Source organism: Leptopilina heterotoma, unplaced genomic scaffold (genome assembly GCF_015476425.1).
Source record: "Leptopilina heterotoma isolate Lh14 unplaced genomic scaffold, ASM1547642v1 Lhet_83, whole genome shotgun sequence".
Classification (NCBI taxonomy): Eukaryota; Metazoa; Arthropoda; class Insecta; order Hymenoptera; family Figitidae; genus Leptopilina; species Leptopilina heterotoma.
Window position 1 is genome coordinate 1,295,681 of NW_025111188.1, and position 16,490 is coordinate 1,312,170.

Below are 16,490 nucleotides of genomic sequence, written 5' to 3' on the forward strand. Positions count from 1 at the left end.
TTTAGAAGAATTCAATTATATTTACGTAAATAATTCTTCGAAATAATTCAATTATTAAAGATAAATAACAAAATTGTTCCCCAAAAATTCAATTATTTTGAAGCATTTTAATAAAATTCTTTGCAAAATTCATTAATTTTCAAAACTAACAAAATTCCACACAAGAATTCAATTATTTTTAAAAATAATAAATTTTTTCTTGAAAATTCAATTATTTTAAAAAATTTGAAAAATTCAATTATTTTCACAAATAAAATTTGCCACAAGACTTCAAGGTTTTAAAATAAAAATTTTGATAATATTTTTATTAAATTTCCAAAAAAAACTTAATTATTTAAAACAATGTTTATAAAATTCATATGAAGAACTAAATAATTTTCAAAAATAACAAAATTTGTTACAGAACTTCAATTCTTTTTAAATAATTTAATAAAGTTTTTTGAAAAATTAAATTATTTTCAGGAATTTTATTAAAATTTTTGTCAGGAATTAGAATTATTTTTGAAAATTTTAATAAAATTCAGTAGTACAAGTAAATTATTAGTCAGACGTTTTTAATTGTTTTTATCAATTTTAAAATTATTATTAATATTATTAACAACATCTTTTCAGTAGTAGAAGTAATGTCTTAGTCAGACGTTATTAATTATTATTAATATTTTTAACAACATCTTTTCAGTAGTAAAAGTAATGTCTTAGTCAGACGTTATTAATTATTATTAATATTTTTAACAACATTTTTCAGTAGTAAAAGTAATGTATTAGTCAGACGTTTTTAATTATTATTAATATTATTATCAAAATTTTTTCAGTACTACAAGTAAATTATTTGTCAGACGTTGTTAATAATTAATATTAATATTATTATCAATATTATTAACAATATTTTTTCAGTAGTACAAGTAAATTATTAGTCAGACGTTTTTAATCATTATTAATATTATTTAGAATATCTTTTCAGTAGTACAAATAAATTGTTAGTTATACGTTGTTAATTATTAATATTAAGATTATTATTAATATTATGAACAACGTATTTTCAGTAGTACAAGTAATTTATTAGTCAGACGTTTTTAATTGTTATTAACACAGATATTATTAATTATTATTATTATTATTATTAATTATTTTCAAAAATTTTAATATAATTCTTTGTAAAATTTACTAATTTTTAAAAACTTTTTGCAATTCAATGATTTTCAATATCTACTATTTTTATAAAATTTCCAAACAGAATTCAATTATTTAAACAATTTTTTGTAAAAATCTTCATAAGAATTCAATTCTTTTCATGAATAATAAACATTTCTCAGGAATTCAATTATTTAAACTAGAATTCGCATAAAATTAGTGGATAGAAATCAATTTAAAAAAAAAAATTTATAATTCTTCGCAAGAAAATTATTTTTATAAATATCGACCTCATATTTTTTAAGTGAGAATTATCATTGTTGAATTTAGATCCTAAAATTTAGAGATTGTTATAAATTTAAAGAAATTTAAAGTAAGAAGACATTTTCTTTTTTTCCCACAAGGCGGCGCTGATTTCAATAACATCTGTTGGTCATCGTTCTCTCTCAACACGTTTTCCAACAACTGTGTTTTTTCTCGGAAGGATTTTTTATTTGAAATATTTCTTTATTCTCTTTGTTTTTAATTGATAATTTTATAAACTTTGATAATAAATTGAATTCAGTGAAGTTTGTGCCTAATGTGATTAAAATTCTCCACAAGCAAGACGAACAAGAACTACAGGATGAAAGTGACAATTAACAGTAAGTGCTTTGTTTACTTTATATATCCGGTTCTTTGTTTCGTTTCTTTTAATTAAAAATAAATACAATATTTTTAAATACCGGAATGTCTAGGATTTATTGTCACTTCAATGCAGTTTTTAGTTTTCTTTTTAAAAGAATAGTTAACGAGACAAAAAAAAGCGGTTTATAACCTAACCTCAAAATACATTATTTTGATTCTAATTTTCAAACTTTTTTTTTCATTTTAATATAGAAATGAATTATTTTAATATAGAAATGAATCATTTTAATATAGTTTTTTATTAATATTTTTTTTCTTTTTTCAGGTTGGACTGGAGTTGCAACTTGGCGATGGATTGCCAACGATGATAATTGCGGTATTTGTCGAATGCCATTCGATGCAAGTTGTCCAGATTGCAAAGTTCCCGGCGACGATTGTCCTTTAGGTAATTATGAATATTTTTTAAAATCGAAATTTTCTTTTTCTATCTAAATTTTTTTTATTGGTCTTTTATTTTTCTAAGAAAAGTAATAATTTCTTTACTCTTAGCATAATTTTATTTTTTTTTTTTTTTGTTTATAGTTCTTTGTCCCTTTCGTTGACCTGAATTCAAAAATCTAATTGAATAACAAAAACTTTTTTCCTGAGGGGGGATTTATTTTGACAATATTAAGGGAGTTTTTTCTCGTACACAAAAGAACGAAAAACATGAATTTTCCTTTATTTGGGAGTGAAATCAAAAACCCCTTTGTGGGGCACAATAGCCTGAATGAAAGTTGCATCTGCGCAAATGAAAGTAAAATATCGATTCAACCCCTCGATAGTGTGTGGATTGTTTTTGACCTCCCCTCGTCTTCAATACACAGATAGAGGCAAATACCTAAATGTTAACATGTATCCGTGTGCATAGGGAGAAGGAGGAAAGTTGCATCGCGTCTGCCGGTCGCCGGGTCCAAAAACGCGTCAAAACTTTATTTCTTTAAAATTTAGATTTTCGAACAAGTTAAAACAATTTTTTCTATTAAATATTTCAGTTTGGGGTCAGTGCTCACATTGTTTTCATATTCATTGCATTATGAAGTGGTTACATTCTCAACAAGCGAGTCATCTTTGTCCAATGTGCCGTCAAGAGTGGAAATTCAAGGAGTAGTTGACTGTAATAACATCCTCCAGGTGTCAGCACGCAACACAAGTGGTAAGACACATATTATTAGGTTATTTTCATATATTTTTTTATTTAATATTTTTTTATTGAAAAAAAACTTTTTATTTTAAATTATAACTATACTGAATAAGTAACTCTACTAATAAGTGTCAAGGGATAAAAAAATGAAGAAACAAACATTATAAAGAAGAAAAATGAAAACTATTGATAAATGAAAATTACGAAGAAAAGTACGATGAAACCAGATAATTTTGAATCTCTAAAAGTGCAGAAAACAATTTACTGATCAAAACAAAGAATTACTATACTATAACTACTAGACAAGAACTATACCTCACTACTTTACTATTATACTTTACTTCTTTACCATAAAGAATAGAAGATCAAATCGTAAACAAAGTCTGACAACACGAAACTAAACTCGACACTGAAAAAAAAATTTTTTTTAAATCCAAAAATATGTAATCAACAAAAAAAAATTGTTTTAAATTCAACATATTTTATAATTCAATTAAATTTTTATTGAATCAAACTTATTATGAATTGAATCAAAATGATTAATATTTAATTCAAAAGTAATTTTTTGTTGATTGTATAACAAAGTTTATTTTTTAAAAGTATTTTATTAAAATTTTTGAAAATCAACTTTTGAAGAATTTTAATTGCAAATTTTTAAAATAATTAAATTCTCAAAAATTTTATATGAAAAATCTTCAAGTGTAAATTTTAAAATGAAAATTAATGAAAAACTATATTAAAAAATGTTTTAGAAAAAAAAATTCTTCTATTCTAATTTAAAAATTTTTTAAATATTTCAATATATTTTTACTTACATATTTCAAAAAATTCAGGGACGCACATTAAAATTTTTTAGAATTATTTAAAAAATTTTGAAGAACACAATTATGTTTAAAATTTTTAAGTAAAATTAAACAAAAAAATTTATCGGGTTTCTATAAGTTATAGGAATTTTTTTTAAGAATTTTAATTAAAACACTATTATCTTTCAAAAATTAGTTTAAAATATTTTTAAAAAATTAATTTTTACAATTTCTTTATTACAATTTTTTGAAAATATTATACCTTAATAATTTTTTAAATAAACAATTATAGAAAATTGAATTTTTGTATTTAAATAATTGATTTAGAGATGAAATTTAGTAAATAATTGTTGAAAATAATTGAATTTTGAAAGGACTACAGTTGTAATTTTTACAAAGTATTTTTAAAGTCGATTCGATGCCTGTTTTTAAATATTTTCAATTTTAAAATTAATGTAATTAAATTCTCGGCAAAAATTTTGTTAAAATTTTGAAAATTCCAAATTAAATTCTTTTTGAAGAATTTCTTTGAATTTTTTTTTTAAATAATGGAGTTTCTTTCATAATTTTAATTAAAAATTTTGACAAAAATTTTAAAAAGATTTTTGAAAATACTTGAATTTCTGAGAAGATTCAAAAATTTTTAATTATTTTTAAACAATAGTTATTATTTTAACGAATACGAATATTCTTTGATAGGTAAAACAATTATTATATTTGAGTCTAGAAAATAAAAGTGTCACGCAGTTTAATGTATAAATTAATAGACTTGAAACGATTTTTATTTTTCCATTACGTCAAAAACATTCGTCTTTGTCATTCAGTTCAAACATTTCTTGAAATTGTCAATTACTCATAACTACTGTTTATTCACTTGCTCGTTATTATATTTATAATAGTAAAAACAAATTTTCTATTCAGAACGAGAAATTTATTTTCTCTAAGAAGATAAATTTAGTCATTTATTTTCATTTTTAAAAATTTTCTCTTTTTATTATTATTAATATTATTATTGTTATTATCATTGTCGTTATTAATATTTATATTATTATTATTACTGTTTATATTATATTTTCAGTAGTACAAATAAATTATTAGTCAGACGTTTTTGATTATTATTAATATTATTAACAATATCTTTTCAGTAGTACAAATAAATTGTCAGTCAGACGTTTTTAATCATTGTTAATATTAAGATTATTACTAATATTATTAACAATATTTTTTCAGTAGTACAAGTAAATTATTAGTCAGACGTTTTTAATTATTATTATAAATTTTAAAATTATTATTAATATTACTAACAACATCTCTTCAGTATTAAAAGTAATGTATTAGTTAGACGTTTTGAATTATTATTAATATTAAGGTTGTTATGAATATTATTAACAATATTTTTCAGTAGTAAAAGTAATGTATTAGTCAGACCTTTTTAATTATTATTAATATTCAGATTATTATTATTAAGAATATCTTTCCAGTAGTACAAATAAATTGTTAGTCAGACGTTTTTAATAATTATTAATATTAAGATTATTAATAATATTATTAACAATATTTTTTCAGTAGTACAAGTAAATTATTAGTCAGACGTTTTTAATTATTTTTATCAATTTTAAAATTATTATTAATATTGTTAACAACATCTTTTCAGTAGTAAAAGTAATTTATTAGTCAGACGTTTTTAATTATTATTAATATTATTAAGAATATCTTTTCAGTTAGTTCAAAGACATTTTTAGTCAGACGTTTTTAATTATTATTATTATATTATTAATATTATTATTAATAATTTCTTTTCAGTAGTACAAATAAAATAAAAGTCAGACATATTTAATTATTATTTTTTTTTACTATTATAATTATTATGATTCTTTTAATGTATTAATTACTAATTTAATTTCTACTAAATTTAATATTTTATCATAACGATTTTATTTCATTTAATTCATATTCTTCCAATCTAGTTAAAATTTGGCATTCTTAAAAAATTTTTTATGTTATTGTATTCATTTGTATATTTATTTATAATTCCGAAAAATAATTTTTTTAAGAAGTAAAGTAAGAAGAAGAAAAATGACATCAAAGTTTCTTTTATTACAAGTTGTTATTCACTTTTGTATAATAATTCACAATGTTATGCAATGTTTAGAGAAATTAATGTCTATACTTTATCATTTATACTTAATAAAATGATACATTCTTTATGATGTTATTACATATCGCAGCGTCATGCTCGCTTGTAATGACAATGTTTCTATAGGAAAAAAAAATTTACATCACTTGCTAAAACCATCAATTTACTTCACTTTTCATGCTCTTTACTTTGATATTATCATTCTAATACATTGTAACATTTTTCATTTGTACTTTTGCAAAAATAAAATCCAATTTTAAAGGTTTTTAGAGAATTATAGATAAGAAAGAGAAAATATCACGAGTGACTCAGTTATGCAAACAGAGATAAGTGAAGCAAAATTTCCAAGGACGGTATTCACATTACGGAATTCCTTTCAATGATAAAAAGAATAGAAGAGATTAATAAAAATTTATTCGTCTGGGAGGGGAAAAAAATATTTGAAAAATGTTCGAAAAAACCTTTTTTTTTCATATTTTATTGTTTACAATTCAATAAGAAAAAAAAAGTTATTTTGTTGAGTTTTATTTTTATTCTGAATCGCTCGAAATTTGTAATACAAACGAAAAAAGACGCAATTTTCAAGCAGAAGAAGAAAGAAAATTCTCTAAAATTTATGAATCATTCATTTTACGCGAATGTATAGTTTGTAATATTTTAAATATTATTTATTTAATTTTTTAAACGATTTGCTTTGGTTTATGCGACGAAAATTTCCATCGTTGCGTTGATTCATAATTCTGAATTTTGCAATATATTTCTCGAGAATGAATATTTAATGAATTTAATTAAAAATTTTAAAGAATTTCGATTATTGAAAAATTTTTAATAATTCAAATTCTTCTAAAATTAGTTCAACATATATATATTTATTTAAAAATTTTTTTTTTTTTAATATATATTTAATTTTATATATTTATTATATATTTTGCAAAATTCAATTATTTCCAGGAATTTTAATAAAATTCTTTACAAAATTCAATTATTTTCATAAATAACCAAAATTCATCACAAGAATTCAATTATTTTCAAAAGTAATAAAATTCTCCGCAAAAATTCAATTATGTTCAAAAATTTTAATAAAATTCTTGGCAAAATTACAATTATTTTCAAAAATAACAAAAAAATTTTCCGAAATTCAATTATTTTCAAAAATTTTAATAAAATTCTTGGCAAAATTTATTATTTTCAGGAATTTTAAAAAACTTCTTTGAAAAATTTAATTATTTACAGGAATTTTAATAAAATTCTTTGCAAAATTTCAATTATCTTCAAAAATAACAAAATTCTTTCCCGAAATTCCATTATTTTCAAAAGTTTTAATAAAATTCTTGGGAAATTCAATTATGTTCAAAAATTTTAATAAAATTCTTGGCAAAAATTCAATTATCTTCAAAAATAACAAAATTTTTTCCCGAAATTCAATTATTTTCAAAAGTTTTAATAACAATTCTTGCCAAATTCAATTATTTTCAGGAATTTTAATTAAATTCTTTACAAATTGAATTATTTGCAGGAATTTTAATAAAATTCTTTGCAAAATTCAATTATTTTCATAAATAACCAAAATTCATTCAAGAATTCAATTATTTTCAAAGATAATGAAATTCTTTTTATTATCAATTATTAAAATTTATTATTATTGAAATTTTTGAAAATAATTGGATTTCGGAAAAAATGTTGTTATTTTTGATAATTTTTTAACATAATTGAATTATTGTGAAGAATTTCATTACTTTTGAAAATAATTGAATTCTCGTGATGAATTTTGGTTATTTATGAAAATAATTGAATTTTGCATTGAATTTTATTAAAATTCTTGCAAATAATTGAATTTTGCAAAGAATTTTATTAAAATTCTTGCAAATAATTAAATTTTGCAAAGAATTTGATTAAAATTCCTGAAAATAATTTAATTTTGCCAAGAATTTTATTGAAATTTTTGAAAATAGTTGAATTTTAGAAAAGAATTTTTCTATTGCAGAAATTCAATTATTTTCAAAAATTGTTTAAAAATTCTCTTCAAAATTTCAATTATCTCTATAAATGTAGTGAAATTTTAATAATAATTACCAAAAGAATTCAATTATTCAGAAATTTTTTTTTTTTTAAATTCTATGAAAACATTTAATTATTTTCATATGAATAATAAAAATTTCGTAAGAATTTTTAGGAATTCAATTATTTTTTATAATTATAATAAAACTTTTCGCTGAATTTCAATTATTTTTGGAAAAATGTAATTATTCTTAAAATTTTTTATTAAAATTCATCAAAATTCATCAGAATTTATTGGTTTTAAAATTTATCAATAAAATCCTTTATGAGAATTCAATTTTAAGAATAGCATTCAATTATTAAAAAAAGAAGTTTGATTCAATAAAAAATACGTTTAATTCAATCATAAAATACGTTTAATAAATTAAACGTATTTTATGATTGAATTAAACATATTTTTTATTAGGTATTAAACGTATTATTTAACCTTTTTGTTTGGCTGGTTACTTATTTTTGGATTAAAAAAAAAATTTGTCTCAGCTTATGATAAAACATTCAGACAATTTTTTTTACAATTACGACATAAATATGATAAATTCAATATAAGATCGTTTCGTTTCAGGTATATATAATTTATTAGAGACCCATTTTTTTTTTTTTTTTTTTTGAAATAATAGTAATATATATGAAACGGGGCAAACGGGGTTCACTGGTGTCACGACACGAACCTGGTGAACGTAAAAGCCAGAATGGGGAGTGAAGGCAGGCAGGGGATATACCTAATGGGACCCTTCCACTCCACTCCTCCATCGACTTTACTCTCTCACGCGATACTACGACGATACTGCTGACTGCGATATGTACACACCTACACCCACACCTACATACACGTCTATCCCGGAATGAGAAACACACTCCGTGGCGACTGGCGACTACCTGATGCCCGAGAACGCGAGCTCAACAGTCACGTGGTCTCTCCAAGTCGAAGGATGTTTGCTGGGATTGTAGTCAGTTCAAGTCGGCCTCTCCAATGAGAACGAGAAACACATTTACAATCGCGTTCCACTTTAAGTCTTCTCACAAAAGAAACAAAAAAAAAAACAAAACCACAACATTCAATTTTCAAGTGCTTACCAAAAATGGATTCTTCTAAAAAAGTCCTTCTAAATTAAAAAGTCCTTTTAACATTCTCATTCTTAAGAAGAATTTGTCCATTCACTTTAGGAGAGCGCAACAGCTTGTTCTGTATGCAGTTTGACATTTTTCGTGTTTCAACAAAGAAATAAAACTAAAGTTTCTTCTAGAGGGAAAAGTTAGTATATTGTGATAATGGTATCGAGGCCTAATACCTTGATTTTGATAAGGATAACTAATATGGTGATAATGTAGTGAATCATCGTCAGTGATAGTGTTTAGTTCAAAGAAGATTCAAGTTTCGAGACGTGGAGAGAAAAAAAGAGGTTTATGCCTCCTCTAGGAGGCGGAGGAACCCATTAGATTAAGCTTCTCAACGGAATGCAGCTCGCCACCTCCCAGAGGCCTCATCCTCCTCCGGTGCCGCCGAGGCCGAGTCGACAGGTCGTTGCCGAAGCCTTGAAACGGTCACCCAGACCTCCTTGTCCCACTAGGCAAGCACCACCTCCACCCAACACCAAACCCTGGCGATCTAATCTTCAGCCCGGTCGGACCATTGTCTACGAATCGAATAATCAAAAACCATCTTTAGAAGAGTTGACAAATATCGAAGAAGCGAAAAGTGCCGAAGGTACAAAAAGTGCTGAAGGTACGAAAAGTGCAGAAGGTACGAAAAGTGCAGAAGGTACAATAAGTGCCGAAGGTACGAAAAGTGCAGAAGAATCGAAAAGTACGGAAGGTACGAAAAGTACCGAAGAATCAAAAAGTGCCGAAGAGTACCCCAACCATCCTGATACAAAAGAATGTCATCCAGATGATTTAAACTCTTCGCCAAAAGTCACAGAAACAGCAAAAAGTCCAAAGAACGAGAAACCAGAAATCCAAGAGAAAATTTCTCCTGAGGAAATAAATTCCGATCAGGAGAGTGTTGAATCGTCATCACCGATTCCGCAGAGTCGACGCCCAAGTGTTGAGAGCCTCCTCGAGAACGAGATCTACGAACTCGTTGAGGAATGTCGACTGAAGAATTTAGAAAAACATGGACACGACCCAAGGGAAATCCGTTTAGCTGACATACAACTAAACCCATCACGAGCCCGATTAAGAACCCAAAAACAAAATCTCCTCCCCAGAGAACGTCCCCAAAAACTTGCCCGTGCTCCAAAACCTCTAGAAAGAACAAATTTTCCAAAACCGCCGATACCGTCCAGACAAAATCCTCCTTTAGTTGATGACAACAACAGACCCAGATTACCCCTAAAACCAAGACAAAGACTATCGTCCGATAATTCGCTAACGAATAATTCTATTTTGAGTGATGATGGAGGAGCGACAGTTGTGATTGTTGACGATGAGCCGGAGAGAAAATTTGTTGTTTTTAATGAAGACGGTGATAATATACATCATCAGGATTGGTTGGAGGCTGGGGTCCGTTACTCATCGACGCAGATTACACTGTCAGGAGACGATGAAGCCACGGATCGTGTCAACGGATTCGCCCACCTCGAGGACGAGGTGGAGTTCGGTGACCTCGATTTTTCCAGGTACTAACATACACAGATATATAAATACAAGGCAGGTATATGATACAACGTGTATATAAATATAACTCGGTGTTTGCACCGTATAAACGACTTTCGCCACGCGACAAAGGAGAGCGGCGATTTGAAGGGACGTGACGTGTGTCTTTAATGGTCAAGGGGCGACGCAAATTTTCATTTCGAGTGGCAACTTTCACGGGGAGCTATGGCGATATTATAATTTGTTATTTTGTGTTTACTGGGTGATCTAGATTCTACTAGGTCATGATTTAAGGAATCGAAATAGTTTCCTTTTGAACTTTAATGTTAAACGTAAGTTGAAACTAAAAAGAGCCTTTTAGGTTATAGTCTTAAATTTGTTTTTGTTCTCTTTGAAAAAAAGGCTAAAAGAACTAAAAAAAGGGTCAATGGACAAAAAGAATTACCTAATTGAGTAGAAAATTAGACACATATACAAATTTTTTTTAAGGACATATTCAGTGGTCACGTGTTGCTGTAGTAAACTATACGGGACACGTGACCACTGGCACTGAATAACATGACCTTTAGAAAACAAAACACGTAAGAACCAACAAAAAAACCAAAATTTGGTGCAAGTTTCACTATCAGGGTTGCCACAAATATTTAATTTTATTTTTCCCTGATTTCCAGACAAAATTCTCACTTTTTCCCTGACCCTAAAGAATATTCTGATTCACTCTAAAAATTATTAGATACTCAAAAAAATGTTCTATTGCATTTATTTACAAATTTCATCAAAAAGTAAAATTATTCGAAAACATCAAAAACTTCTTTTTTAAATAAATATTTAATCATTATTATTTTTCCGTAGGAATTAAAATTCTTCAAAACATTCGAATTCAAACCTTTTTGAAATTCAACAATTTATAAGAATATTATAACAAAACATAAAGAAGGAGATCTTCGACTCGGAGTGATCTCCTTCTTCACGTTTTGTTATAATTTAAATAACCATGAAATCTTTCAAAAAAAAATTTAATTATTTACAAAAATCCTAATAAAATCCTTCGCAAGAATTCAATTATTTTTAAAAGTAGTAAATTTTCTAAAAAAAATTTAATTATTTGAAAAAATTGTAATAAAAGTCGTTACAATAATTCAATTATTTTCATAAATAATAAATCGATTATTCGGTAATTCATTTTTTTAATCAATATTTATTAGAAAATTCTAGAAGAATTTAATTATTTAAATTAAAAAATAAATAATTTATTGAATAATTAAATGTTTGTTAAAATTGAATTCTCATAAAGAATTTTATTAACAACTTTTTAAATAATTAAATTCCTTTGAAATATTTTAATAACATTTTTAATAATAATTACATTTTTCGAGGAATTTAATTAAAATATTGTATAAAAAATTAATTAAAATCCTGCGATGAGTTTTCTTATTTATGAAAATAATTAAAAATGTTCCCAAAAATGTTATTAAAATATTTCTAAAATAATTGAATTTCGGTGAAGAATTTTATTATTTATAAAAATAAATGAATTCTTGATAAGAACTTTGGTAAATTTTTTTTTTAAATAATTGAATTCATGCGACGAATTTTGTAAAAATCTTTTTAAATAATTGATATTATTCGACAAATTTGATGAAATTTTGTATATAAAATAATTGAACTCATGTGGAAATTTTATTATTTATGAAAATAATTGAATTATTTCAAAGAAATTTATTAAAAATTTTATAAATTACTAAAATCCTGTGAAAGTTTGTGGAGAATTTCATTAAAATTTTTAAAAATAATTGAATTTTGAAGAAGAATTTATTATTTATAACAATAACTGAAATTTTGACGAGAATTTTTAAAAAAATTTTTTTAAATAATTGAATATTAAAGAATTTTATTATTTATAAAGATAATTGAAATTTTTGACAAGAATTTTTTTTTTTAATTTTTGAACATAATTGAATTTCTGCGAGGAATTTTATTACTTTTGAAAATAATTTAATTCTTCCAACGAATTTTATTCAAGTTTATAAAAATAATTGAATTTTGGTGAAGAATTTTACTATTTCTAAAAATAATTGTAATTCTTGAAAAGAACTTTGTTAGCTTTTTTTTAAATACTTGAATTCTTGCGACGAATTTTATAAAATTCTTTTTAAATAATTGATATTTTTTGGAAAACTTTTTGAAATTTTTTATATTAAATAATTGAATTTCTGTGAAAATTTTATTATTTCTAAAAATAATTGATTTAATTCGAAGAAATTTATTAAAAATTTTGTAAATTATTGAATTTCTGTGAAATTTTGCCAAGAATTTTATTAAAGTATTTAAAAATAATTGAATTTCGAAGAAGAATTGTATTACTTATAAGGATAATTGAAATTTTGACGAGAATTTTTAAAAAATGTTTTAACATAATTTAATTTTGGAGAAGAATTTTATTATTTTTAAAGATAATTGAAATGACCAGAATTTTTTTTTTGAATATAATTGAATTTCTGAAATTATTTGTAACTTTTCCAAAATTCCATTTTTGTAAAATTTTTTTATCAATCTAGTATTTATGAAAATTGTAAAAATTATTCATTAAATAATTTATAAGTCATAATTTTATTATAGTTCTTGTAAAATTAAGTTATTTAAAAATAAACTATTGTCTGAAATAGAAAGAATTTAAGGTTTTGTATTAAAATTCGTTGTAATTTCATAGTTTACGAGGCAAACAAAAAAAAGCATCAAAATTCAATTTTTTCCATTACTTCTACTAAAATTCCCTGACTTTTCCCTGATTTCCCTGACCAATTTTACTTTCCCTTACATTTCCCTGAATTCCCTGATTTCATATTTATAAGAAACTAATTCTTAGAATTGTTTTATCATAATTTTTTAAAATTTAATTATCTTCGAACAAAGTAAATAAAACATTTTTTTAAATTCATTTTCTTAGAATTATTCTTAATAAAATTTCTGGGAAAACATGTTCATATTTATAATTAAAATTCTTTAAAAATTTGGTTATTTTCTTCAAAAAAAATATTTTTTTAATTATTTAAAAAAAATTAATTTGAAGAATTTCTTTATCATAACTTTTTGAAAATATTAATAATAACTTGAAAAAAGAACATGGACAGTTACAATTATTATAACCCCCACAGTATTTAAATTTGCAGCAACATTAACAATATATTGCTGCAAGTTTCAAAATATTGAGGCAATGTTGTCAATATTGCTGCAAGTTTACATTCTGTGGGGGAAAAAATTTAATTTTTGTATTTAAATAATTCATTTAAATTCACAGAATATAATCAAACAAAAAACAGTTTATTGAAATTTCAACTGTTTTTTGTATTAATCAAGTATTTTATTAATTTAAAAAAAAAGTGATAAAATCGAATAATGGCTTTTTGCAAAATACAGAGGAAATTGATTTGACTGTTATTTTCTTTAATTTCTGGTTCAATTGAATTTCCCAAGGAATTGAGAAAACAAAAACAATTAGATTTGCAATTTCTTACTTTTCTAAATTCTAATTTTATCCGGATGTGTAAATGAAAATCAAATAAAACTGTTGAGGTAATTTACGGCAGTAAAATTTTTAGTTATTATAAATAAATTAATATTTACCTTTGAAGAAAGTTATACAGAAGCAAAATATTTTAAGATTATTTTTGTGTCATATTTACCGTAACTAAAGGTTTCTATTTACTTATGTGTAAAACTAAAATTAATTTTTAGAATATAATGCTTTATGTTAATACATCATCATGAATGATGTATTAACTAATTAATTATTTTTATTTTTATTATTATTATTATAACAGAAAAAAATACGTTAAAAATCGAAATTAAACTCAAAATTAAAAAGTAGATAAAAAATACATGTATTAATTATTTCAGATTTAATGAAGACTATATGATCAATTATCTATATTGAAAGTTGATTTCCTTTGCATATTTTTATTGTACAAAATAGAAGCATAACCTACAATTTTTTTTTGTTTTTTTTTTTTTTTTTTGTTTGAGGGAGATCAAAATTTGTAAAAAACCCAAAAAGGGAGTATTCATGAAGAATTAAATATAAGAAAAATCTAAAATATTTTGCTTCTAAAGTAACTTTCTTCGGAGAACGTCACACATATTTATAACAGTATAAGATTAATAGTAATATAATAAAATATTATTATCATAATCATTGTTGTTATAATAATTATAATAATAAAACTGACTTATGATAATATATTAACATAAAGTATTGTATTATTCTTTTATTTATTTCAATTACTTTTAATCCCACAGGGAAAACTAACATTAATTATATTACATAATTATGTTTTCATCCATATATTTTGTATTCCTAATTTTGGTCATAAGGTTAAGCCTCGAAAATAATTTTTAATTCACGTTTACATTAAATTCTAATTATACTTTCAAGGATTTTCATAGGAAAAAAATGACTTACCTTGAAATAATTACCTTATAACAATATGTTTATTTTGTTATTCATTAAATGATTTCTCTTTTTGTTAAGGTTTTTTTATTGCATTTATTTTGTTTTGTTTCACATGTATATTAATCATTAATTTATAATATACAAATTTTTTAATGTTAATAATTAATAATGTAATATTAGTACATTTTTTTTACATAAAATCAATAACTAATATAATAATAATAGTAATAAAAATAATAACTAATAGTAATTAGTAAAGAATTATTTTAGTATCTATAATTATTTCAGTAATTAATTTTTAGTATTATTCAATCTAAAAAATAAATCTTACTTTCAGTCAACTTTGACTAAAATCGTTTGTAAGAAAAATACTTCGAATCAATTTTTACTGAATTTTACTGAGAACTGTTTTAGATTTTATTTTTTCTGTGTTATTAATAATATAGTATTCAATTAAAAATTATATGTAAAGAACTTTTAAGTAATTAACTTTTAGTTAACTATATAATAATAATTATTTACTAATATTTAGTCATTATTAGTATTATTATAGTAATACTATTATTAATTATTATTAAAAATTAATAATTTGTAAAATATTTTTGTGTTTGTAAAGTTGAACAGAATCTAGTTTCTAAGAGAGAAAAATTAATATAAAAAGTGGAATTGCTAGTTGAATATTTTCGGACTGAAACAAGAAGGTATAAAATTCAACCATGCATTTAAAAATGATAAACACAAACTATTTTAAAATCTTTGCTATCGTAAGGATCTATAAAGGAAAATATACTCATTTATTAGTCACGAGTGAGCTCTATACTTATTTCAATTTTTTTTCTTTTTTTTTTTGAGTATTTTCTTGCACATAACTGATTACATCTTACATAAGACTCGAGGTAAAGCAAGACTCATAATTATTTAAGCAACCATTTTTTTATATTTTAATATTCAATAATATTCTTTTAAAACACCTAAAACAAAATTTTAATAAATCAAAAAAAAAAAAAAAAGTAAAATAAAATAAAAAAATATTAATCAAAACTCAAAATTAAAAAATAGATTAGAAATACATTTATTTTATCCTATAAGATCCAAAAGATGAATAATTGTTTTTCTTTATAAAATGAAAATTTATACTACTGTAGAATAATGATTTCAAAATCTAAGTAGTTATAATTTAGAAACTATTAACGTGAATTGTCTCAATATTCATGACTCATGAGTATATTTTCCTCTCATTAAAGTGCGTTTAGTTCAAGGCGAAAATTTTCAGCTTGGAAAAAAATGATTTAATTTCATTCTATACGTACATTTTAAAAATAGTATGAAAAAAATAATTATTAACATATAGTTATAAAATATTTTTTAATTTTCTAAAATGATTCTCTACTTTCTAATAATAATTTTCCAATTTTTGTAAATTGTTTACTAATTTATATCATTGCCAAAATTGTTTTCTAATCTTTACAAATAATTTGATATTTATTAAAACTGTTTTTCTATGTT

The 16,490-nt window shown here is 23.2% G+C and overlaps 1 protein-coding gene across 3 annotated transcripts in view; it reads left to right on the forward strand.

The window, feature by feature from the left end:
• Positions 1–1,544: 1,544 nt before the first annotated feature.
• The window catches only part of LOC122511504 (anaphase-promoting complex subunit 11-like), a 29,882-nt gene continuing 14,936 nt past the window's right edge, over positions 1,545–16,490 (forward strand). Inside the window, exons 1-3 of one of the 3 annotated variants that reach the window (XM_043626791.1) lie at positions 1,545–1,775; positions 2,084–2,203; positions 2,793–2,953. In XM_043626791.1, coding sequence (XP_043482726.1) covers positions 1,757–1,775; positions 2,084–2,203; positions 2,793–2,908 — 255 coding nt within the window. In that variant the 5' untranslated portion in view covers positions 1,545–1,756 and the 3' untranslated portion in view covers positions 2,909–2,953. Of the gene's footprint in view, positions 1,776–2,083; positions 2,204–2,792; positions 2,954–8,898; positions 10,558–16,490 lie in introns of those variants that run through there. The other 2 variants (XM_043626790.1, XM_043626789.1) reach the window with 2 other exon arrangements.